Source organism: Oncorhynchus clarkii, chromosome 8 (assembly GCF_045791955.1).
Source record: "Oncorhynchus clarkii lewisi isolate Uvic-CL-2024 chromosome 8, UVic_Ocla_1.0, whole genome shotgun sequence".
NCBI classification, from domain to species: Eukaryota; Metazoa; Chordata; class Actinopteri; order Salmoniformes; family Salmonidae; genus Oncorhynchus; species Oncorhynchus clarkii.
The window spans coordinates 41,298,993-41,322,663 of record NC_092154.1 but is presented as its reverse complement, the minus strand read 5'-3'; the positions used below and the strand labels follow the sequence as shown (position 1 = coordinate 41,322,663).

General features: G+C 43.2%; 1 protein-coding gene across 1 annotated transcript in view; it reads right to left on the bottom strand.

The window, feature by feature from the left end:
• Window positions 1-437: 437 nt before the first annotated feature.
• LOC139415670 (actin-binding protein WASF1-like) overlaps window positions 438-23,671 on the bottom strand; it is a 156,354-nt gene continuing 133,120 nt past the window's right edge. Inside the window, exons 6-12 of the mRNA XM_071163789.1 lie at window positions 18,759-18,876; window positions 16,721-16,801; window positions 10,685-10,741; window positions 6,602-6,774; window positions 4,416-4,592; window positions 2,499-3,049; window positions 438-2,196 (exon numbers count right to left, since the gene is read on the bottom strand). Of these exons, the coding sequence (XP_071019890.1) occupies window positions 2,036-2,196; window positions 2,499-3,049; window positions 4,416-4,592; window positions 6,602-6,774; window positions 10,685-10,741; window positions 16,721-16,801; window positions 18,759-18,876 (1,318 nt within the window). The 3' untranslated portion in view covers window positions 438-2,035. The remainder of the gene's footprint in view (window positions 2,197-2,498; window positions 3,050-4,415; window positions 4,593-6,601; window positions 6,775-10,684; window positions 10,742-16,720; window positions 16,802-18,758; window positions 18,877-23,671) is intronic.

Sequence of the window (23,671 nt, the reverse complement as noted above, 5' to 3'; positions counted from 1 at the left end):
CCATGATTGGTAGAAATGATTTTTGTTCCGATTTCAGATTTGAATAGCAGATAAGTATACTAAGATTTAATTTGCTCAACATTTTTGTCTAACTTTTTGGGAAAGTGGTCAAAACTGTATTTGTTTAAAAAAGTCAAAAATGTAGTTGATGCGGTTACTAAAACAGCTGTATTGTTCGATTGGTTGAATATTTTTTTCTTCAGATTTCAATATCAGAGAAGTTGACTAAGATTTCATACACTAAGTTGTTGTACAACTTGTTGGGAAAGTGGTAAATGTAGTTGATGTGTTAACTTTTGGAAGTCACAGCTAAGAATGGGAGTTTTTAACAATGGGAGCTTTAGAATGTTGAAGAAATGTCATTAAAGTGGATGAGGTTTAATAATAAAAGCTTAATAGTTAAAAGTCACATTAATAAAACACACAACAACAACTCCTAAAACATAACATTAGCTTTTATTAACTCAAGCAAACTGTTACAGTCAACAGTTACATGTTATACAGCATATTGTTTGAACCCAGGGTTCATTTTCCTCTCTCCCTCTCCCCAAACATAGAAACAGTTAATTCATACCAGAACAGGCAAAAAGTAGTAACAGCACAATACATTCATCAACTCAACGATATGTCTGTACAAACAATAAGGCAAGTAGAAGAAAGAAAAGGACTGCAGGCGTCTTCAAAGGGAGCCGTGAAGGCAGATGAATCCTTCTTTCTCATCATGGCCCCACCCCCTTGGCAGCAGAAACACGGGTAGACTAATGGCGTTAATTCATTTAAATTCTTCATAGTAACTGCTAGGGCTCGATTCAATGTGTATCGCTGAAGATCAGCATTACAGCGTGATTGAAATGTAAAGGCAATTTTCCCAAGTTAACGGAGACCGCATTCACAGTAAACGCAGCACCTGTCGGCTCAATCGGAAATTATCTTAAAATGTGTATTGCACAATCTGTAACACTTCAGCGATACAGATTGAATAGAGCCCTTATTTAGTGTTCTAGAGTCAAACTAAGTAAGGCTTCTCGTTAGTTGACACACAGAGAGGGAACCCAGGAAATAATCTGCCTTCTAAAAGTGGTTCCTATTGCTCAGACCCCACTGAGCAAAGACGTCAACTCAACATCTATTCCACGTTGGTTCAACATAATTTAATTGAAATTAAGTGGAAACAACGTTGATTAAACCTGTGTGTTCCCAGTGGGACACTACTGTTAAGTGGTTCTGATTATTCTAATATCTCACCATAATTCTTCTTTATCTTCATCATCAGAATCAGACAACAATCATCACATAACATATCATCATCACAATATTTTCCTTGTTCTTAGGTGATAAGTCAAATCCGGATTATATAAAACACAGAACAACTCCAATAAATCACATCAGCAAATAACCACAGCCGACTGGTATTCAGGATGGCTACCATTCTTCAAGTAGTTCATATTGGCAACAACTGGCCCATTTAAAAACTGCATGTGTTTTTCTGTTAGAAAAGAAACTCCAAGAAGAGATAATAAAATACAGAATCAATTCATCTCCACTTTGGCCCACCAGGAGGCAGGACAGAACTAAGGACAGAAGTGTCATGCCACTTTGTTACGCTAATACTGAACAGCGAGAAACAAACAGGAAAACAAAAAAAATGTTTTTTCTTTAAAAGGTTATTTTGGAAACAACTGTACACGAGGAGGATTTCATAATATTGGAGGATAAAGAAGGAAAATAACATGACAGCAACTGACCGATGTGCAGTAGTGTAGAAAAATGAGTACAAAAACATAACCCGACCAGAACACATGGAACATACAACTGACGTGGAGCTTTTCATCCGAACACACATAGAAGAACGGTAATTGACAGAGAGAGAGAGAGGGAGAGAGAGGGGTGTAGAGTAGTGTATGAAAGGGAAGTAAAACAGGACTGACAGAGGAGAGCAGTTGTAAGGACAAACTTCTGACGTCTCGAAAGGGGGTACAGTTGAGTAACAATTTTGCCCTCTGTCCCCTTCTCTTCTCCTCTCCCTCCATCTCGTTCACTCCATCCAGTCTCCCTCGTCGAACTCCGACTCATCCTCCGAGTCGGAGTACTCGACGGCGATACGTCGGGACAGGATGGTGGCCACGTCGTTCCCCACACGCGCGTGTTTGGCCGCCTCCTGCTCCCTCTGCTCCTCCACCTTCCTGAGCTGGATACCTTGGGGGAGGGAGGCAAAAAGGGAGGGGGAAGGAGGGAGTGGGGGGGGGGGGGGGCAGAGAGAGAGAGAGATCACATAAGTCCAACTCTCTTTCTCTGTCCTCAGCATCAAGGACAAGACAAAGTGCTAGCTAGTTCCCTTTAAAAGGAACACCACTTTAGATTCTGCAACCTATAAGACAGAATGGAACAGCTTTTTTCTGTTATAAAACTGTCCAATGACTACGCACATTGAGCTTCGGACGCTACCATATTACCCCAATACCCAGATCTACTGGCTAATACACTGAGGCCCCACCCACCTTTGCGGATAGCCTCCAATAAGACGCTGCGTGCGTCACTGATGGGCGGCAGGCTGGCAGAATGTTTCTTCCCACTGGAGTGAGAGGCTGGGGACCCCACGGCACCTGACAGGAAGGAAGGCACGGGGGGTGGGCCTGGCGGGCAGGGGGAGGAGATCCGTGCTCCTGGGAGGGGCAGAGGAGGAGGAGGGGGCGGGGGCGATACAGTGCCATCTGATTGGTGAGGGGGTGGGCCCTTGTCCAGGATCTGTTGGAGGCGTGCCGGGGAGGAGAGGTGGAGGGGAGGAGCCACCGGAGGAGGGGCAGGGTGGAGGACGCCAGGGGCAATCTGGAGGGGGGCGGGGGGAGGGGGGATGGCTGGGGTCTGCTGCTGGACTGGTAGAGGAGGGATAGGGGGAGGAGGGGTGCCCCGTGGGCCAGAGCTGGACATGGAAGGCAAGGGGGGAGGTGGAGGAGGCAAGGGGGGAGGTGGAGGGGGAAGGGTGTTGGAATTGAAGCCATGCATCTGTGCTGGAGACTGGGGTCTGCTGTCTGAAAAACCTGAACTGGAGCTGAGGAGAGAGAGAGGGAGAGACAGAAAGAGAGAGACAAACAAAGAGAAAGAGGTACTGTTAACCGGAAGCTAACTTATAATCAGGTTGGGGGGGGCAAGAGAGAGCAAGAAATGGAAGAAAATCTAATGGAGATAACAGGGAGATGGAAAGTAAAGCAAGAAGGAGAAAGCTGTACTGTGTTATGTCCGGTGCCATCTAGAGCCGTGTTTCCCAACCCTGGTCCTTGAGTACCCCCAACAGTACAGTTTCGTTGTAGCCCTTGGCAAACACATCTCCTTTAACTTATTGAGGGCTTGATGATTAGTTGACAAGTAGAATCAGGTGTGCTTGTCCAGGGATACAAAAAAAAATGTGTACTGTTGGGGGTACTCAAGGACCAGGGTTGGGAAACACTGATCTAGAGTCAATACGTCTGGGCTGAAAACAAAAGGTCAACACAAAGGGTGAGTGTACTACAGGTTCTCTCGCTCTGTCTCTTTCACTCTCATTGAGGTAATTTCTCCTGACATGTTCTCTCTCTCTCCACATCTATCCCGATCTCTTCCTGTCCCTGACTAACACTTACTTGTCATGCTAAGCATTACATAACTGATGTCTAGTCATCCAAACACTGTGTGCGTCAAACCTATCTAGATACATTAGTCTGACATGCATGGTCTATACAGAACTAGAGAAAAGGCAAAAGAAAGATTGAAACACAACAATAATTTGGAGAGAGAACAAAATGAGAGATGCGGAGGGGATAGAGCAAAATAAGAGATGGGGGGGAGAGAGAAAAGGAGAGAGGGGGTAGATAGAAAGAGCAAGAGAGAGAGAAACTGCTCCAGTGTCCTTATTCCCTCTCTCTTCTCTGATTCCTCCAGAGATTGGAAGAGTGAGGACTGTGTTAGCTCTACAGGGAAAACGTCTGCCTCGGCCCTCGCTAGCCTTAACACCTTATCGATCCCTTCCCCAGCTCCATCTGTCCTCACCTTTGATCCACTATCCCCGCTTCCTCCCATCCCATCCCATCCCATCCCATCCATCCATCCATCCATGTGTTCATATTTCCCTCTTTTCCTCTGCCCACGCTCGGATAAGAAAATTCTGGGGATGGAAAACACATCTGCAGCCGCTCGCATCCCATCATTAGAGTTAACCAGAACAAAACACAACACAATAGGCTAGAGAACGGAGCAACAAAGCAGAGAAAAGAACTTAACTGGAAATTTTTTTTTAAATTTGTATTCACTTGAATAGCGTCCTCAGAGTGAAAAGCGTCCTCAGAGTCAAAGCCAGAGAGCCAAAGAGGTGGTGGGAAGAATTTGTGTGCCTGTGTGTGTGTGTGTCTGCCTCTGTATGTGTTTGTCTGTGTGTCACCCACCTGATCATGGAGGGGGGTTTGATGTCTCCCAGAGGGTGCATTGGGGGCAGTGGTGGGGGGTCGTGGGGTTGCGTGTACATTCTGTCCCCAGGACGGTTCAGCAGCTCGTTCATTTGACTGTAGGGCAGCGCTGCTAGGGAGAACGGCCCGTCCATCCCTTCCAAGTACATAGGAGCTCTGAGAGAGAGAGGGGGAAGAGTTAGAGTGGGACACACCCACTCCATATGCAAAGGAGCTCTGAGGGAGACACAAAAAGGGGGAGGGGGGGTCACAAATGCTCCATGTAGAGTAGCGTTGGGGTTTAACATTTCTAGGGTTTAACCTTTCTAGGGTTTAACCTTTCCGCTAGCGGAACTCGACAACATTCCGCTGAAAAGGCAGCACGCAAAATTCAAAAATATTTTTTTGAAATATGTAACTTTCACACATTAACAAGTCCAATACAGCAAATGAAAGATAAACATATTGTTAATGTCACGCCCTGACCTTAGTTATCTTTGTTTTCTTTATTATTTTGGTTAGGTCAGGGTGTGACGAGGGTGATATATGTGTTTTAGCCTGTCTAGGGTTTTTCCAGTCTAGGTGTTTTTATGTCTATGATTGCCTAGATTGGTTCTCAATCAGAGGCAGCTGTTTATCGTTGTCTCTGATTGGGGACCATATTTAGGTAGCCATATTCATTGGGTATTTTGTGGGTTATTGTCTATGGTTAGTTGCATGTCAGCACTCGTTATATATAGCATCACGTTCACGTTGTTGTTTTGTATAGTTTGTTTAAGTGTTCTTCATTTTCATGAAAGAAGAATGTATTCATATCACGCTGCGCCTTGGTCTCCTCGTTATGACGAACGTGACAGTTAATCTACCCATCGTGTCTGAATTCAAAAATTATTTACAGCTAAAGCACAACATATGATTATGTTAGATCACCGCCAAGTTGAAAAAACACACAGACATTTTTCCAGACAAAGACGGGTGTCACAAAAAGCAGAAATATAAATAAAATGAATCACTAACCTTTGATGATCTTCATCAGATGACACTCATAGGACATCATGTTACACCATACATGTATGTTTTGTTCGATAATGTGCATATTTATATCCAAAAATCTCAGTTTACATTGGAGCCTTACGTGCAGTAATGTTTTGATTCCAAAACATCCGGTGATTTTGCATAAATACTCATAATAAACATTGATAAAATATACTAGTGTTATTCACAGAATTAAAGATAGACATATCCTTAATGCAACCGCTGTGTCAGATTTCAAAAAAACTTTACGGAAAAAGCATAATCTGAGAACGGCGCTCAGAACCCAAAACAGCCAGAGGAATATCCGCCATTTTGGAATCAACAAAGTTAGAAACAACGCCATAAATATTCACTTACCTTTGATGATCTTCAACAGAAGGTACTCCCAGGAATCCCAGTTCGACAATAAATGCCTGATTTGTTCCATAAAGTTCCATAATTTATGTCCAAATAGCCACTTGTTGTTAGCGTGTTCAGCCCAGTAATCTATCTTCATGAGGCGAGAGCATTTCATCCAGACAAAAACTCAAAATGTTCCGTTACAGTCCTTTAGAAACATGTCAAACGATGTATGGAATCAATCGTTAGGATGTGTTTAACATAAAACATCAATAATGTTCCAACCGGAGAATTCATTTGTCTTCAGAGAAGCTCTGGAACAAGAAGTAACTCTGTCGGGAGCGTGCGTCATGAGACCAAGGCTCTCTGCCAGACCACTGACTCAAAGAGGTCTCATGAGTCCCTCCTTTATAGTAGAATCCTAATTCAAGTTTCAAAAGATAGTTGACATCTAGTGGAGACCCTAGGAAGTACAACCTCATCCATATCTCAATGTGTATTCGGTAGGCCAAGCTTTGAAAAACTACAAACCTCAGATGTCCCACTTCCTGGTTGGATTTTTCTCAGGTTTTCACCTGCCATTTGAGTTCTGTTATACTCACAGACATCATTCAAACAATATTAGAAACTTCAGAGTGTTTTCTATCCAATACTAATAATAATATGCATATATTAGCATCTGGAACAGAGTAGGAGGCAGTTCACTCTGGGCACGCTATTAATCCAAAAGTGAAAATGCTGCCCCCTATCCCTAAAAGGATTCCACAGTGCTCCATGTACGAAGATACAAGGAAGCGCACATTCACACTCACCCAGACCTGTCGTGGTAGGTGGCAGAGCCGTTAGCCTCTCTTTCTTTCAAGGCCTCCTCAGAGTCGTCCTCAGCTAGCTCCGCCCCCAGCGCCAGTTTCTGCCACTCCTTCTTCCGGTCGTGAGGAGCCCGGGGTACCTTCTCAGTCTCCAGAGTACGGTCGTTTCCCCTTACCTAGAGGAGAGACGATGGAGGACGAGAAGGAAGAGAGGACAGACACGGGAGAGAGAGAAATTAGAGTTTTAATCTGCACAGAACTATTAGACAGAAACACAGAACTTTCCTACACCCCTCATGTCTGCTCTGATCACAAGTAGGGGGAAGAACTATCTGTTAATTTGACAAAGAGAGCGAGAAAGAGGTGAGTTGAAAGACAGGAGGCAACAGAGAGATTGAACAGAGAGAGAGTGCATACATTTCTGTGCCCATAACTAAAAACTAAACATCCATCATCTAGGTGGCGCGCACACACAAGCAAATATTATTTTGCCTCTTGGTTTTGCACAGCTGCTGTTGTCATAGCGAATCCTCTCATTTTCATTGGAGACTAAGCAATATGGCATATTTACATAAAAATTGAGTAGGATGCTCATTCTACACATACAGTCCATTCGGAAAGTATTCAGACCCCTTCCCTTTTTCCACATTTTGTTACGTTACAGCCTTACACTAAAATGTATTACAATTTAAAAAATGATCACAATCCACACAGCATCCCATAATGACAAAGAAAAAGTTTTTTAAGAAATGTTTGCAAATGTATTAAAAATAAACAACAGACATGCATTATTAATATAAGCACTCAGACCATTTGCTATGAGACTTGAAATTGAGCTCAGGTGCATCCTGTTTCCATTGTTCATCCTTGAGATGCTTCTACAACTTGATTGGAGTCCACCTGTGGTAAATTCAATTGATTGGACATGATTTGGAAAGGCACACACCTGTCTATATAAGGTCCCCCACAGTTGACAGTGCATGTCAGAGCAAAAACCAAGTCATGAGGTCGAAGGAATTGTCTGTAGAGCTCCAAGACAGGATTTTGTTGAGGCACAGATATGGGGAAGGGTACCAAAAAATGTCTGAAGCATTGAAGGTCCCCAAGAACACAGTGGCCTCCATCATTCTTAAATGGAAGAAGTTTGGAACCACCAAGACTCTTCCTAGAGCTGGCAGCCCGGCCAAACTGAGCAATCGGGGGAGAAAGGCCGTTGTCAGGGAGGTGATCAAGAACCCAATGGTCACTCTGACAGATCTCCAGAGGAACCTCTGTGGAGATGGTAGAACTTTCCAGAAGGACAACCTTCTCTGCAGTACTCCACCAATCAAATCACATATTATTGGTCATATACACATATTTAGCAGATGTTATTGCGGGTGTAGCGAAATGCTTGTGTTCCTAGCTTCTACAGTGCAGTAGTATCTAACAATTCACGAAAATACACACTAATCTAAAAGTAAAAGAATGGCTTTAAGAAATATATAAATAATTGGACGAGCAATGTCGGACTTGGCATTGACTAAAATATAGTAGAAATATAGTATAGTATATACATATGAAATGACTAAAGCAGTATGTAAACATTATTAAAGTGACTAGTTTTCTATTATTAAAGTGACTGTGATTCCATGTCTATGTATATAGGGCAGCAGCCTCTAAGGTGCAGGGTGGAGTAACCGGGTGGTAGCCGGCTAGTGATGGCTATTTAAGTCTGATGGCCTTGAGATAGAAGCTGTTTTTCATTCTCTCTGTCCCAGCTTTGATACACCTGTTCTGACCTCGCCTTCTGGATGGTAGCGGGGTGAACAGGCCGTGACATCGGGTGCTGTAGGTGTCCTGGATGCCCCCGGTGATGTGTTGGGCTGAACGCACCACTAGGGCTGTGGTAGTCATGAAATTCCATCAGTCGGTGATTGTCAAGCAAATAACTGACAGTCTCACAGTAATTGACCGTTAATTAACATAAACACATTTCCTGGCTTCCACATGTTGCCTACAAGCCGCTGATGCAGATCTTTGGAACATCTACATTTTAAAAAGTCAAATAAATCCATGTAATATAGCCTACACCTTCACAATAAATACATTTTTACATAGATATTCCTCTTGTACAGATAGGATAGGGAGGTGTGCAGTGCGATTGCATCGTCTGTGGATCTATTGGGGCGGTATGCAAATAGAAGTGGGTCTAGGGTGTCAGGTAAGGTAGAGGATATATGATCCTTATTAACTAGCCTCTCAAAGCACTTCATGATGATGGAAGTGAGTGCTACGGGGTGATAGTCATTTAGTTCAGTTACCTTTGCTTTCTTGGGTACAGGAACAATGGTGGACAGCAAGTGGGGACTGCAGACTGGGATAGGGAGAGAATGTATACGTCCGTAAACACTCCAGCCAGCTGGAGACCTTTATGGTAGAGTGGCCAGACAGAAGTCACTCCTCAGTAAAAGGCACATGACAGCCCCCATGAAAAACAAGATGCTCTGGTCTGATGAAATCTAGATTTAACTATTTGGCCTGAATGCCAAGCATCACGTCTGGAGAAAACCTGGCACCATCCCTATAGTTACGCATGGTGGTGGCAGCATCATGCGGTGGGGATTTCTTTCAGCAGCAGGGATTGGGGGACTAGTCAGGAACAAGGGAAAGATGAACGGAGCAAAGTACATAGAGATCCTTGATGAAAATCTGCTCCAGAGTGCTCAGGACCTCAGACTTGGAAAAGGTTCACCTTTCAACAGAACAACAACTCTAAAGCACACAGCCAAGACAATGCAGGAGTTGCTTCGGGAAAAGTCTCTGAAGTCCATCCAGAGCCCGGACTTGAACCCCATCGAACATCTCTGGAGAGACCTGAGAGCTTAGGGGATCTGCAGAGAAGGGATAAACTCCCCAAATACAGGTGTGCCAAGCTTGTAGCGTCATACCCAAGAAGACTTGAGGCAGTAATCGCTGCCAAAGGTTCTTCAACAAAGTACTGAGTAAAGGGTCTAAATACTCATGTAATATGATAATTCCGTTTTTTTAAATACATTTGCAAAAATGTATAAAAACCTGTTTTTGCTTTGTCATTATGGGGTATTGTGTTTAGATTGATGAGAAAAAAATATTACATCAATTTTAGAATAAGGCTGTAACGTAACAATATGTGGAAAATTCAAGGGGTCTGAATACTTTCTGAATGCACTGTATATTGTTGGAATCGGCTAAACTTTGAACATTGAGATATTAAATAAATTATAGAGAAGAAGCCTAGAATAGAAGGAGTGAAAGAGACTAGGTTAATGTCAGAAGTTAATGGTTCTCTGTAGGAAGACAGATAGCTGGCTGGAAGGGAGGAGAGCAACGTGTTGAGATAGGGGAGACAGAAGGACAACTGTGGATTAGGTGAAGGAGGGGTTGAGGTCAGGAGGTGAGGTCAGATCCCCTTAAGGGAGTAATCAGGGTTTAGTATATGTTTACCCTCTTCCTGTAGAACCATAAGATGTAAGGATTGGAGAGAATGAGTGTCTTAAGTGGGACGTATATAACTGTGATGGTGAGAAATTTTGCTGTCTGAATTACAGCTGTACAGAACCTTTGGGCAGAATTCAACTTGGTTAAAGCTTCTCTAGTGTCCGTGAGTTATTTACTCTGAAAAATAAGAACCTAACAATGTAAACAGGACACATAGAAGGTGGCACACACAACAGAAGTTGAAGGCAGAACTTAGAGCAGGTGAGAAAGGAAAGCTGTAGGACTGACTGACTGAATAGAACAAGAGTATGCTGACATTTACGTTACAGGGCTTGTTACATTTACAGTGCCACACAAAACATGGTGTCTATTATATACCAAAGTAAAAAAAAAAAGATAAGATCCAAATAAATCAATAAAATGTTACTGTACTTTAGTCATTTGTGCTTTTGTTTTGCCCAAATACACTACATATTCCCTAGTTCCCATATCTAGAGCACTGCGAACGTGACATTGGGTCTTTATAATGCATTATAACACTTCTAATTGTTGTCCTAGGGATTATGAGCTGCCAACACTTCACACACTGATACTGGAAGACACAAGGTTTGTAATGAGACCACATACCTGCCCTGGGAGGTCTAAGTACCTATAGACCTGATCATACATGCCGGGGTCCTGCAACTACAAGAACAGAACGTCAAGAGAAGCACCAGGGAGCATGAATTAACACCACACAGCGCAATAGAACGTAATACTGCTGCTGAGAGTGGCAAAAATAGGAAAGTAGCAGCAGGGCATTGGAACAGATGAGGAAGCAAAACTCTGTTAAACACAAAATGACATGACACAGCTGGACTCAATGGCAGCGCAGTCAGACACAGCAATAGAGCGCAAATCATACAATTTAACATAGTGCACGTGCCACTTACAAACCAAATGACAGAGTGGACTAGAGAGCACTCACTCACACACACACACACACACACACACACACACACACACACACACACGCAGTGCCAAACAAACTCAAAGATAACAGAGCTGTTCAGCCATACAAAGACAATGAAGAGACAGTACAAAACAAGAATTCAAAATAAAATAGCCTATTTGAACACACAAAAAGCACAAAGCAAGCACCCCGTGCACATCAGTGCAGCATGACACAATGCACACTAACACAACATGACAAAGTTGCTTAGCAATTAGCACCAGAAGGAAGCACAAGGCAAGCAGCAAGCAGCAAGCAGCAAAAGAACAAGAGAGTCATCATTCATAGAAACACTTGGCTAGCTTACCATCAACAACATCCTACACAAAGACAGTTGGTGTTTCTACTCTGTTGCTATGCAGCAGAAATCTCAACAATGTGGTCAAACACTTTAGTTAAGCAACGTATCTGCCTCAAATCAATATACTAATTAGGCACATTTGTTTTTAGAATTTTTATGCAACCTTGCTTAAACATACTACACACAAGCATAATGAGACACTGATGATGCACTAAGGTATAACAAATGTTTGAAATAACAGTTGTTGTGAGACATTTGTTTGGACAAATGTGCAGTAGAATATCTGGAGTCTTGAGACTTAGCAGGTGGGGGTCACATCGCTGGACTGGATTGTATGTGACCACTTGTACTGTAGCATTAATACACCTGCATTGCTTGCTGTTTGGGGTTTTAGGCTGGGTTTCTGTACAGCACTTTGAGATATCAGCTGATGTACGAAGGGCTATATAAATACATTTGATTTGATTAAAAACACACGCACACACAGAAAATAGCTTGATCGATTGTTGAGCAATCAACATTCCTGTTAGTAAGTACAGTTTAGCTCTAATGTAACTCATGCAGATAACTGATTTTGTTATACTGAACAAAAATATAAAACGCAACAATTTCAAAGATTTTACTGAGATACAGTTCATATAAGGAAATCAGTCAATTGAAATACATTCATTAGGCCCTAATCTATGGATTTCACATGCCTGGGCTGGGGTGTAGCCATGTGTGGGCCTTGGAGGGCATAGGCCCACCCAATGGGGAGCCAGGCACTGCCAATCAGAATAACCCCCCCCCCCCCCCACAAAAAGTATCTATTACAGACAGAAATACTCCTCAGCACAAATACTGCCATATTCTCTCAAACAACGTTGGAGGTAAGCTTATGGTAGAGAAATGAACATTCAATTATCTAGCAACAGCTCTGGTGGATAATCTAGCTGGTCAGCATACCAATTGCACGCTCCCTCAAAACATGAGACATCTGTGGCATTGTGTTGTGTGACAAAACTGCACATTTGAAAGTGGTCTTTTATGGTCCCCAGCACAATTTCCCCTAGTGTAATGATCATGCTGTTTATTCAGCTTCTTGATATGCCACACCTGTCAGGTGGATGGATTATCTTGGAAAAGGAGAAATGCTCACTCAACAGGGATGGAAATGTGCACAACATTTGAGAGAAATAAGCTTTTTGCAAGATTGGAACATTTCTGGGATTTATATTTCAGTTTATTGAAACATGGGACCAACACTTTACATGTAGCGTTTATATTTTTGTTCAGTGTAGTTTGTTTCTGTGACACATGCTCATTTGTATGAGTGATCAGGTGGGTGTGTGACACAACGGTGGGTTGTGATTTGACGTGACATGGATTGGGCCGGTGTGTTTGACTAATTGCAGTTGACCCCGCCCCCACCCTGTCGTGCCCAGAATAGTCAGTAGTCACACAGCAGAGAGAAGGAAACATAATGAATCTTAAAAGTAATGCACATTGATTAGCCACAATTAATCAGAGGCCATTATGCTGATGGAGAGGGGCACACACTCGTACACACACCAGAGAAGATGAAGTGAAAACCCCTGTTTATTGTTCTCTCAAGCCTTTCCTTTAGCAGTTATTGGTTATGAGTATGTGGGTCACTGGGGGTGTGTACTACAGGTGTCTTTACTAGGGATGCACAATATATCGGTGAACATATCGGAATCGGTCAATATTAGCTAAAAATGGCAACATCGGTTTCGGCCTGATGTCTAATTTAATGCCGATATTAATAAAGTCCAATGTCAAAGCTACCGTGCATACCGTGCATCCCTATATAGGTACATGAGGTAATGACGCCGCGTAAAATGAGCTACACGTGCAACACAGCATTCCTAATCTAGCCCACAATGTCTGCTGTGTGGATCGAGCAGTCAACAAGTCGAGCAGTCATTTAAAAGAGTATGGTAATTTCAGAGAGACAACTCAAATCCATTAATTAAAGCCAAGATAATGGAATTCATTGCCCTTGACAATCAACTGTTCTCTGTCGTGGGTGATGTTGGCTTTCACCGACTGGTCGAGCACCGGTACACATTACCAAGTGCGCTATTTTTCCGATGTTGCCCTACTGGAGTTACACAGTAATAGCGTCACTGCTATTAGCTTCACGACATACATAATATGGAAAGCCGTTTGGGTCTTTGTGTGTCAAAAAAGATACAGTAGCGCTGTCAAAAATAAACAAGCAAACACTGGCCACGGACGATGTGTTTACAATACCACGTTGGTAATAAAGGGCTAGGGTTAGACCGCAACTTCTGGCGTAGCTAGGTTTAGCTTGGTACCTAGCTAGCACAAATACAACCAGCCTAAAAACAATGACCAGTAGAGACTGCAGTCATTTTCATTATTCTTAGCAATGATTTAGGAATCCTTGTGAGTAAGTATTAGCTAGGTTGCCACTAACTGTCCACCTATTAAAATTGAACTTCAGTTCATGAAAATAAATAGCTAGCCAGCTACTTAACCCTGTTGCCCAAAGCTAATGTTATAAGCAGCCAGATAGCTTCATACGGCTAGTGAGGCTCGACCGGACCGGGTTATGTGTTGTGAAGCTAGCCACAATAAGGATTAGGATCACTTGTGGAATTTGGGGTTTGCCTTCAAAATAAAAGTATGTCATTGACAGTGATGCAAATGAATACAAATAGTATAATTTTATTTTGAAGGCTAACCACAAAGTCCACTATTGTGAATAATCCTTATTGTGGCTAGCTTCACATAGATGGGTCCGACCACCATTAATCAAATAAGAAATGTCTTATAAATGAGGGTTATTTTAGATGATTACACCTAGCTATATAGTTAGCTACTGAACCAGATTATGTACACTGCTCAAAAAAATAAAGGGAACACTAAAATAACACATCCTAGATCTGAATGAATTTTTTCATAACATAGTTGAATGTGCTGACAACAAAATCACACAAAAATTATCAATGGAAATCAAATTTATCAACCCATGGAGGTCTGGATTTGGAGTCACACTCAAAATTAAAGTGGAAAACCACACTACAGGCTGATCCAACTTCGATGTAATGTCCTTAAAACAAGTCAAAATGAGGCTCAGTAGTGTGTGAGGCCTCCACGTGCCTGTATGACCTCCCTACAACGCCTGGGCATGAGGTGGCGGATGGTCTCCTGAGGGATCTCCTCCCAGACCTGGACTAAAGCATTCGCCAACTCCTGGACAGTCTGTGGTGCAACGTGGCATTGGTGGATGGAGCGAGACATGATGTCCCAGATGTGCTCAATTGGATTCAGGTCTGGGGAACGGGCGGGCCAGTCCATAGCATCAATGCCTTACTCTTGCAGGAACTGCTGACACACTCCAGCCACATAAGGTCTAGCATTGTCTTGCATTAGGAGGAACCCAGGGCCAACCGCACCAGCATATGGTCTCACAAGGGGTCTGAGGATCTCATCTCGGTACCTAATGGCAGTCAGGCTACCTCTGGCGAGCACATGGAGGGCTGTGCGGCCCCCCAAAGAAATGCCACCCCACACCATGACTGACCCACCGCCAAACCGGTCATGCTGGAGGATGTTGCAGGCAGCAGAACGTTCTCCACGGCGTCTCCAGACTCTGTCACGTCTGCCACATGTGCTCAGTGTGAACCTGCTTTCATCTGTGAAGAGCACAGGGCGCCAGTGGAGAATTTGCCAATCTTGGTGTTCTCTGGCAAATGCCAAACATCCTGCACGGTGTTGGGCTGTAAGCACAACCCTCACCTGTGGACGTCGGGCCCTCATACCACCCTCATGGAGTCTGTTTCTGACCATTTGAGCAGACACATGCACATTTGTGGCCTGCTGGAGGTCATTTTGCAGGGCTCATGCAGTGCTCCTCCTGCTCCTCCTTGCACAAAGGCGGAGGTAGCGGTCTTGCTACTGGGTTGTTGCCCTCCTACGGCCTCCTCCACGTCTCCTGATGTACTGGCCTGTCTCCCGGTAGCGCCTCCATGCTCTGGACACTACGCTGACAGACACAGCAAACCTTCTTGCCACAGCTCGCATTGATGTGCCATCCTGGATGAGCTGCACTACCTGAGCCACTTGTGTGGGTTGGAGACTCCGTCTCATGTTACCACTAGAGTGAAAGCACCGCCAGCATTCAAAAGTGACCAAAACATCAGCCAGGAAGCATAGGAACTGAGAAGTGGTCTGTGGTCACCATCTGCAGAACCACTCCTTTTTTGGGGGTGTCTTGCTAATTGCCTATAATTTCCACCTGTTGTCTATTCCATTTGCACAACAGCATGTGAAATGTATTGTCAATCAGTGTCGCTTCCTAAGTGGACAGTTTGATTTCACAGAAGTGTGATTGACTTGGAGTTACATTGTGTTGTTTAAGTGTTCCCTTTATTTTTTTGAGCAGTGTATATTGCTACGTGGAAGAAATAGTAAGTGAAAGTATAGCTTTTGATGTTTTACTGGTAACGGGAACATATGTAAATGCCAACAAAATAACTTTTTGGTTATTGGTGGTGTGTGTTTGTGTGTGTGTGTGTGTTTATTTGACTATTTAACTGTACTACAATGCTTAAGAGGCCGCATTTAAAAAATATATATATATCGGACAATAGCGGTTACTGGCCAAAAATGTAATATCTGTGCATCACTAGTCATTACTGTTATAAATGTGGATGATGTCAGTGCCCCGTATGACTAACCCATGCAGTCCTCCTTCATCTGAATGTGGTAGTGGCACACAGGAGTGTCTTGCTGTGTGTGTATATACAGTGTGTGTGAGTAATATGACGGGCTCAGCATAATGCCACCCCCAGCACTCTCTCTACTCTCCTGTGGAGGTCCTAACCCAACCTGGGGGTGGGAGGGAGGGAAGCTATGTTCCCCTTTACAGCCTGGAACTGTTATCTAACAATCATTAGGTCATTAGCATGGAGACTGTATACTAGGTACATTGTACAAAATACCTACTTGTAAAGTACAGTGAGAAATATGTGATTAAGTCCAAGCTCAGACATCAGATCACAACAATCCTGGCAGTTAGTGGAAACCCAAAACCCAAAGAGTGGAGGGAGGGGGTCTGTGTTAGTGGGTACCACACAGTGGTCACGGGTGCGGGAAGAGGGTGGCAGGTTTACCCAAAAGGTTACAATCACTGATTGTGATTGTCTCAGATGCACCTTGTAGTTGGAGAAGTGATTAGCAAAGGGTTTCCAGGTAAGTAGCAGGGGTTTGAAGCAGAGTTAGTGGGGTCCAGTGCACTGCTTTGAGGCAGGGCAAACCCAAAAGGAGGGGGGTTAGATAGGGGGGCAGCAGGCTAACCCGAGGGTCTCAGGACGGGGTCTGAGGGGCGGGGCAGTCTTACCTCTGGGGGGGAAAGGAGGGGAGGGGGTTCAGAGGGGACTCTGATAAGGCCCTCCGGCCACACATGAAAAGGCAATTCCATCTGCACAGAGTCAGAGACAACAGAGACCGAGGAGAGGACGAAGGGAAAGAGAGAGGGAGGTAGGGAAGAGAGGGATACTAGCTAAGGCATTAGAGGTTTCAGGAATCTAGATATATTCATAAGAATACATAAGCAGATACATATATTTCCCTATGTCAAATATAACTATCCTACTAGCTCCAGAAACAACACACATAGCTATGTAGCCTATCTGTATGTGTTTGACAGACAGTGTATCAGGTAGTGATGTGTGAATTAGCTGTGGTCATGGCTGCTTATTGACAGTCTGTCCTTCCATCTTACTGCAACTGCTGCTCTTTCAATCTCTGGCCAGCTCGGCACGGCAGAACAATGTAGGGTTGCTATGGCAACCCCCAGGAGGGGTACGGGGGTTGGAGCATGGGGTGGGGAACCTGACCAGTAACATTGTGTTTGAGTGCGGTAATAGACAGTTCCCTGATCTCCTCAAAGATGTTCTAGAGATGCTTGTACACTCTCTCTCTGTTCTATATATCACACGCAAGCATGCACGCACGCACGCGCACACAAACACACACACACACACCTGCCTGAGAGGCATATTCAGCTGATCTAACTGCATTCAATGACCTCAGCAAGCGAGCGCAAGTCTTACAATGAGTCACGGACACGGTCACACACACTCAACCTGACAACACCCTTATCACTGTGTTTCTCACTCGCTCTCCCCTCTTTCACTCTTTTTCTCTCTCTCACTTTCTCTATCTCGCTCTCCTTAAGGAAGCTCTAATATGTTCATGCCAGAATCCTAGTCTTCACTTATCTCACTATCCTGTAGTTGTATGTCATGATGTGTCTGAACCCAAAGTGTGTGTGTGTGTAAAGTCCAGTAATCCTCCCTCCCTGGGCTCAGTGGGCTGCCATCCTAGCACTTTGTACGTGGTCTGTACTCTATACTGTAATTGCTGCCAGTGTATTGTGGTGCAGCGAAAATAGTGCTTCATAACTCCACTGGCCTTTTCTGAGACTGGTATCTGGCCTCAACTCCCCACCATCCCAACTCAAATACTCTGTTTACACCAAATAAGGCCTATTAAATACTGTATCTATCTATATATTGTTCTGTGAGCTATTTTTTTATACAATTTCTGTATTTCCAGTCTTTCTCTAAATACATAGTGGTGTGACTGTTACTGTCCCCTGTTCTCTGACTGTGAGTCTTGTGACTGAACCCTTCATCATCACCACAAAAACCCAAACCTCAACTTTTATATACCCAAACCTCTCTGGCAGGCTTCCCTCATTGGTTGGTTGTGCTTGAAAATCTAACCATGTTGGGCTCCAATTGGATGGTTATGGTGAAGAGAGGGCTATGGCCCGCCACTCAAGCATGTAGACACAAGCTGGTGCTGAGTAGCGTCGTAGGGAGCCCCTGGGGCTATGGGCGGGAGACCCCCTTCAGTGTGTGTGTGTGTGTGTGTAAATCTCACTGAGTATACACAATGTTCTCGCTAATGGGAGCATTTGTGTGTACAGTATGGGTGTGTGTGTCTATGAGGGACCCCACGAGAGCAATTGTGTGTACGGTATGTGGGTGTATGCATATGTGTGTGTATACAGTTTGAGTGTGTGTCTCTCTCAGGACAAACATAGGCTCCCCCATGAGGTGTGGGGGCAGAGAGAGGACAGATGCAAACATTAATTAGAGTAAAAAACTAGACAACAGAGAACCACTGTGTATCCTTCCCTCCCTAATAATAGAGGCAATTCTGATCCGAGAACAGTTCCAATATTGGGCTCATAATGGCTGAGATTAAACCTGTAATAGGGAGAGCTGATCTGACATTAGTTAGGGTCCAAAAGCTACTTAGTGAAACAGCACCTCAGCTAAGGATCAATGTGCAAACAACACCACGTGGAATCCTACAATAAGAAGACAGGATGCTGGTGATGGCCCGGCCCACTGGCCCTTCCTTACCTTCTGTTTCCTCTTCTCTTTCCTTTTGTCCTCAGTGTCCTGCAGCATCTTCTCTCTCCACAGGTCAAAGAAGTAGGAGGGGTTTGTGTAGAACTTCAGCCCCTCCTTACCATCATCCCTGTAGGAGCAGCAGGAAACCAGAGTTAACCCTAGACACTGATTTGAGGTCAGTCTTGCTGATCCTAGATCTGCTACTCAGAGCGTTGCAAACCAGAGATGGCCGATGAGGGTCAAATTTGATCTCTCTCTTTTTATCTTTTCATTTGTCTTTTTATTTCACCCTATCTTCACCCTTAACCAGGAATAATCCAACTAGAAGGAGGAAATTATCACTTCAAAAAAACACACACATATACCCTGCCACCCTCATGCACACATTTGTCCATCATATCATATCATATCAACATGGGAATTCGATGTGCCCAAGAAGCACAAATAGCCACATTGACTCTCTCTCCTTCTCTCACACATTCTAGTCGGTCACACCACCAAAAGGTGCTGAACTAATTGCCATATATTCTACCATAACATCATACTTGTTTCTCCATTAACCCCCTGAGCCACCTACAGAGTTTAGAGGGTTACATAACCCATAATGCACCTATTCTTCCTAGCTACCATGGAATGTTCGGTGACGAAAGGAAATGATTGTGAGAGGGGTAACAAGAGGAAGAGGAAACATGAAAAGAAAGAACATCAAAAGGAGATGAGGACGTTTAATGATATGCAACAACATGGGGAAGGATGTCAGGAGTGTGACAGAGTGGTAGGGTGTGTGTGTTTGAGTGTGTAAGTATATTATGTGTATCTTGTGTGTGTGTGTGTGTGTGTGTGTGTGTGTGTGAGAGAGAGAGAGAGAAATGCTGTTCCGACTGAGTACTATGCGTGTTTATATTGTGTGTGTGTTTGACAGGGCAGCAGCAGCTGGATCTGAAGAATAACAGCCTGAGGTGAAGCAGACAGCCCCCTGGTGAGAAGTTCAGGAGCGAAAGAAAAATAAAATAAGAAAGAGGGGGCATGGAAGGAAAGAGAGGACAGAAACTCAAAAAGTGGTCCAGAAGTCCTTCAGAAGTTGTCAGAGTCAGAAGTACTGAGACACAGAGGGGTCAGAGAGCATGCTGAGTAGAGGTGTCTGTCTGTATGCAGTCCCATAGCGACAGGTAGTCTAGTATTTAGAGCATTGGGCCAGTAACCAAAAGGTTGCTGGATCAAATCCTGAGCTGACAAGGTAAAAATCTGTCATTCTGCCCCTGAACAAGGCAGTTAACCCACTGTTCCCCGGTAGGCCATCATTGTAAATAAGAATTTGTTTTTAACTGACTTGCCTAGTTAAATAAAAAATAAAGTTCAACAGCCGACATCTATCCTAGAGAAGACAGACACTGAGCCGTACAGCTATTAAACCCACACTATTAAACTGAGAACCCAGACAAATAAAAGGCCCCGGACCATTTGCTGTGGTTTCATTATGGATTATTTATCTCCAGCTGGCTCTCTGAATTTAATTCAATTTAATGGGCTTTAATGGCATGGGAAACATATGTTTACACTCAAAGCAAGTCAAATAGATAATTAACAAAAGTGAAATAAACAATACATAATTAACAGTAAACATTGCACTCACAAAAGTTGCAAAATAATAAAGACAGTTCAAATGTCATATTATGTCTATATGCAGTGTTGTAATGATTAATAAATAGTTAAAGTACAAAAGGGAAAATAAATAAACCTAAATAGAGATTGTATTTACAATAGTGTTTGTTCTTTACTGGTTGCCCTTTTCTTGTGACAACAGGTCACAAATCTTGCTGCTGTGATTGCACACTGTGGTATTTCACCCAGTAGATATGTGAGTTTATCAAAATTGGATTCGTTTTTTCAAATTCTTTGTGGTTCCGTGTAATCTGAGGGAAATATGTATCTCTAATATGGTCATACATTTGGCAGGAGGAAGAGCCGCTCGGGGGCGGAACAATCTAACTTAACCTACTTTATGGAACTTTTTACAAACAAACGTCTCTTTCTAATACAATATTGTAACTTTCTATGTGAAAATGCAAAGAAATAAGCAACCAAAGGACAATAAATCCACATCGGAGGCCTACTCCCCACCAAACAACGAGACAGACATGGCGGAAGGCACAGGTAGCAATGTGACACTTACAGAACTTAGGATTCTAAGGCTACTAGAATCATAAGGCTACTATTACACCAAAATCGAGAGCACCATTTGAACGGTTGCTTCGCAGGGCCAGAGTATTGTGGACCTTGAGAAAGCTTCTGAATTCAACGCTGGTAGGATCGACGAGTTAGAGAAGCTATGCACGTCCTTGCAGGATAGTGTGCAGATGCTTTCTGTGAAAGTGGTTGACCTCGAGGGCCGATCCAGACGTCATAACCTTTGCGTTGTTGGTCTGGCAGAGGGGGTGGAGGCTGGCTCTCGCCCCACCAACTTCTTTGCCAAGCTATTGAGAGATGCAATGGGATCGGATGTTTTGGCTTCGGATCCCCAGCTGGACCGTGCACATCGCGCCCTTGTCCCAGTGCCTGGTCCGGGCCAACGTCCTCGCCCAGTAATCATCTGTTGTCACAGTTTCAAGACCAATGATCTTATCCTGCGCGAGGTTCGGATGAGGGGTAACCTGTTACATAAAGGACACCCCTTCCGTGTCTATGAGGATTATGCGCCCGACGTGGCAAAACATCACGCCGGCTACAGAGATGTCATGACCAAACTCTATCTTCGACCAGCCTTGCTCTTCCCTGCAAGACTCAGAATTACCCCTCCTTCCGGTGAGAAGATTTGTCTCTCCTCGGTTTTGGACGCAGAGAAGTTTATCCGGGAATATACACCAATCCCCCATATGGGTTAGAGCACCTTGTCATTGTGTGTTAGGGTCTGCTCATGGACTCGAATCCATACTATACCAGAACGAGTGAAACCTTATTAAACTGTCTCAGCAAGGGCTACCGAACATGTAAGACGCTGAGCCAACCAATGGAGGGCGGTCAGAGCTCTTTATTTAACATTCATTTCACTTTCATTCCGACTAGACGACTGATCTGTCGTTGGAGTTCAGAGATGTCTGTTTGGGTGCCCTTCCAGGTTTGATCATTAACACTTTCGGATGGATATACTTATATTCCCCCATTTTTGTTTTGTTTCTTTCTTTCTTTTTCAATTCGTACATTATTCTTATTACCATACCATTTATTTATTGCTTGCAGGGGACTGGGGGTGATGGTTGGGCAGACGCAGACGCAGACGCAGACACCTGGATAGCAAGTTGGTGTTTTGTGCCGTTCTGCTTCTGTCATAGCCGTGGGCCGCTCTCCCGATTAGATTCCCACCAGCCTTCTGTGGTGCTTGTGTCTATGTGTAGGTGTGCATATATATAATTATTATTTGTACTTTATTATTATTATTATTATTAAAAATGTTCTCTTAGCATTTTATTATTATTTTGTATGTGTATATTTTAAGTGTAGGTGTGTGTATGTGTGTGTGTACGTATGTACGTATTTGTATATGTCTATCTATCTATATATATATATATATATATATATATATATATATATATATATATATATATATATATATACAAATATATATATTTTTTATGTGTGTGTATATATATATATATATGTACATTGTGTGTGTGTGTGTGTGTGTGTGTGTGTGTGTGTGTATGTGTGTGTGTATATATATATATATATATATATATATATATATATATATATATATATATATATATAAATGTGTTTATGTATATATATATATATATATACTGCTCGGGTGTAGGTGCTACATATGCTGATCGTGATGGCTTGGTGCGCTTTCTTACCTTTTTATTGAGTTACATGTTATGCAGGCCACCATAGGAACTACAATCGAGAGGAGGGTGGGGCTTAAATTCACTTCCTGGAATGTCAAGAGTGTCAAGAGTTTAAACAAACCAATTAAGAGAGGCAAGGTCCTAGCCCACTTGAAACCACTCTCATCTGATAATATATTTTTGCAAGAATCCCATCTGAATAACAATTCTCATATCAGACTTAAATGTAGGTGGGTGGGGCAAGTGTATCACTCTAACTTCTCGGCCAAAACGAGAGTCACAGCGATTCTGGTACGGAAAGGAATTCCCTTTCTACATAAAACCACTATTGCGGATAAAGAGGGTCGTTATGTGACGTAATATGTTACGTAATAGGAGAGATCCACTCTATTTTCGTAACTCTACTACATATCTATGGGCCAAACATTGATAACTCCTCTTTTTTCCCAAAAGTCCTTGCCCTGATTCTAGACTGGAGGGGACCTTAACTGTGTGCTAGACCAATATTTGGATAGATCTTCTACCCGGTGAACCCCTACCTCCTATTCAAGCGAATTCTTGAATACCTACATAAAAAATGCTAATTTATTTGATATATGGAGGATCTCTAACCCTACGGATGGGGAATACTCCTTTTACTCTCATGTTCACAATGTTTATACACGAATTGACTACTTTTTGGTTGATGTGAAATTACTCCCCTATACGGCACTGTAGCCTAGTGTTTAGAGCGTTGGACTAGTAACCGGAAGGTTGCAAGTTCAAACCCCCGAGCTGACAAGGTACAAATCTGTCATTCTGCCCCTGAACAGGCAGTTAACCCACTGTTCCCAGGCCGTCATTGAAAATAAGAATTTGTTCTTAACTGACTTGCCTGGTTAAATAAAGGTAAAATAAAAATAAATAAATACCTGTAATGTGAGGTATCATGATATTATAATCTCCGTCCATTAACCTTGAGATTGGGTAACATTGTACAAAACAAGAGGGTCGGGAGGTTGAATCCTCAGCTCCTCACAGAACCAACATTCTGTGAACATCTTAAGACCAAATTACATTTTTCTTTGATACCAACGA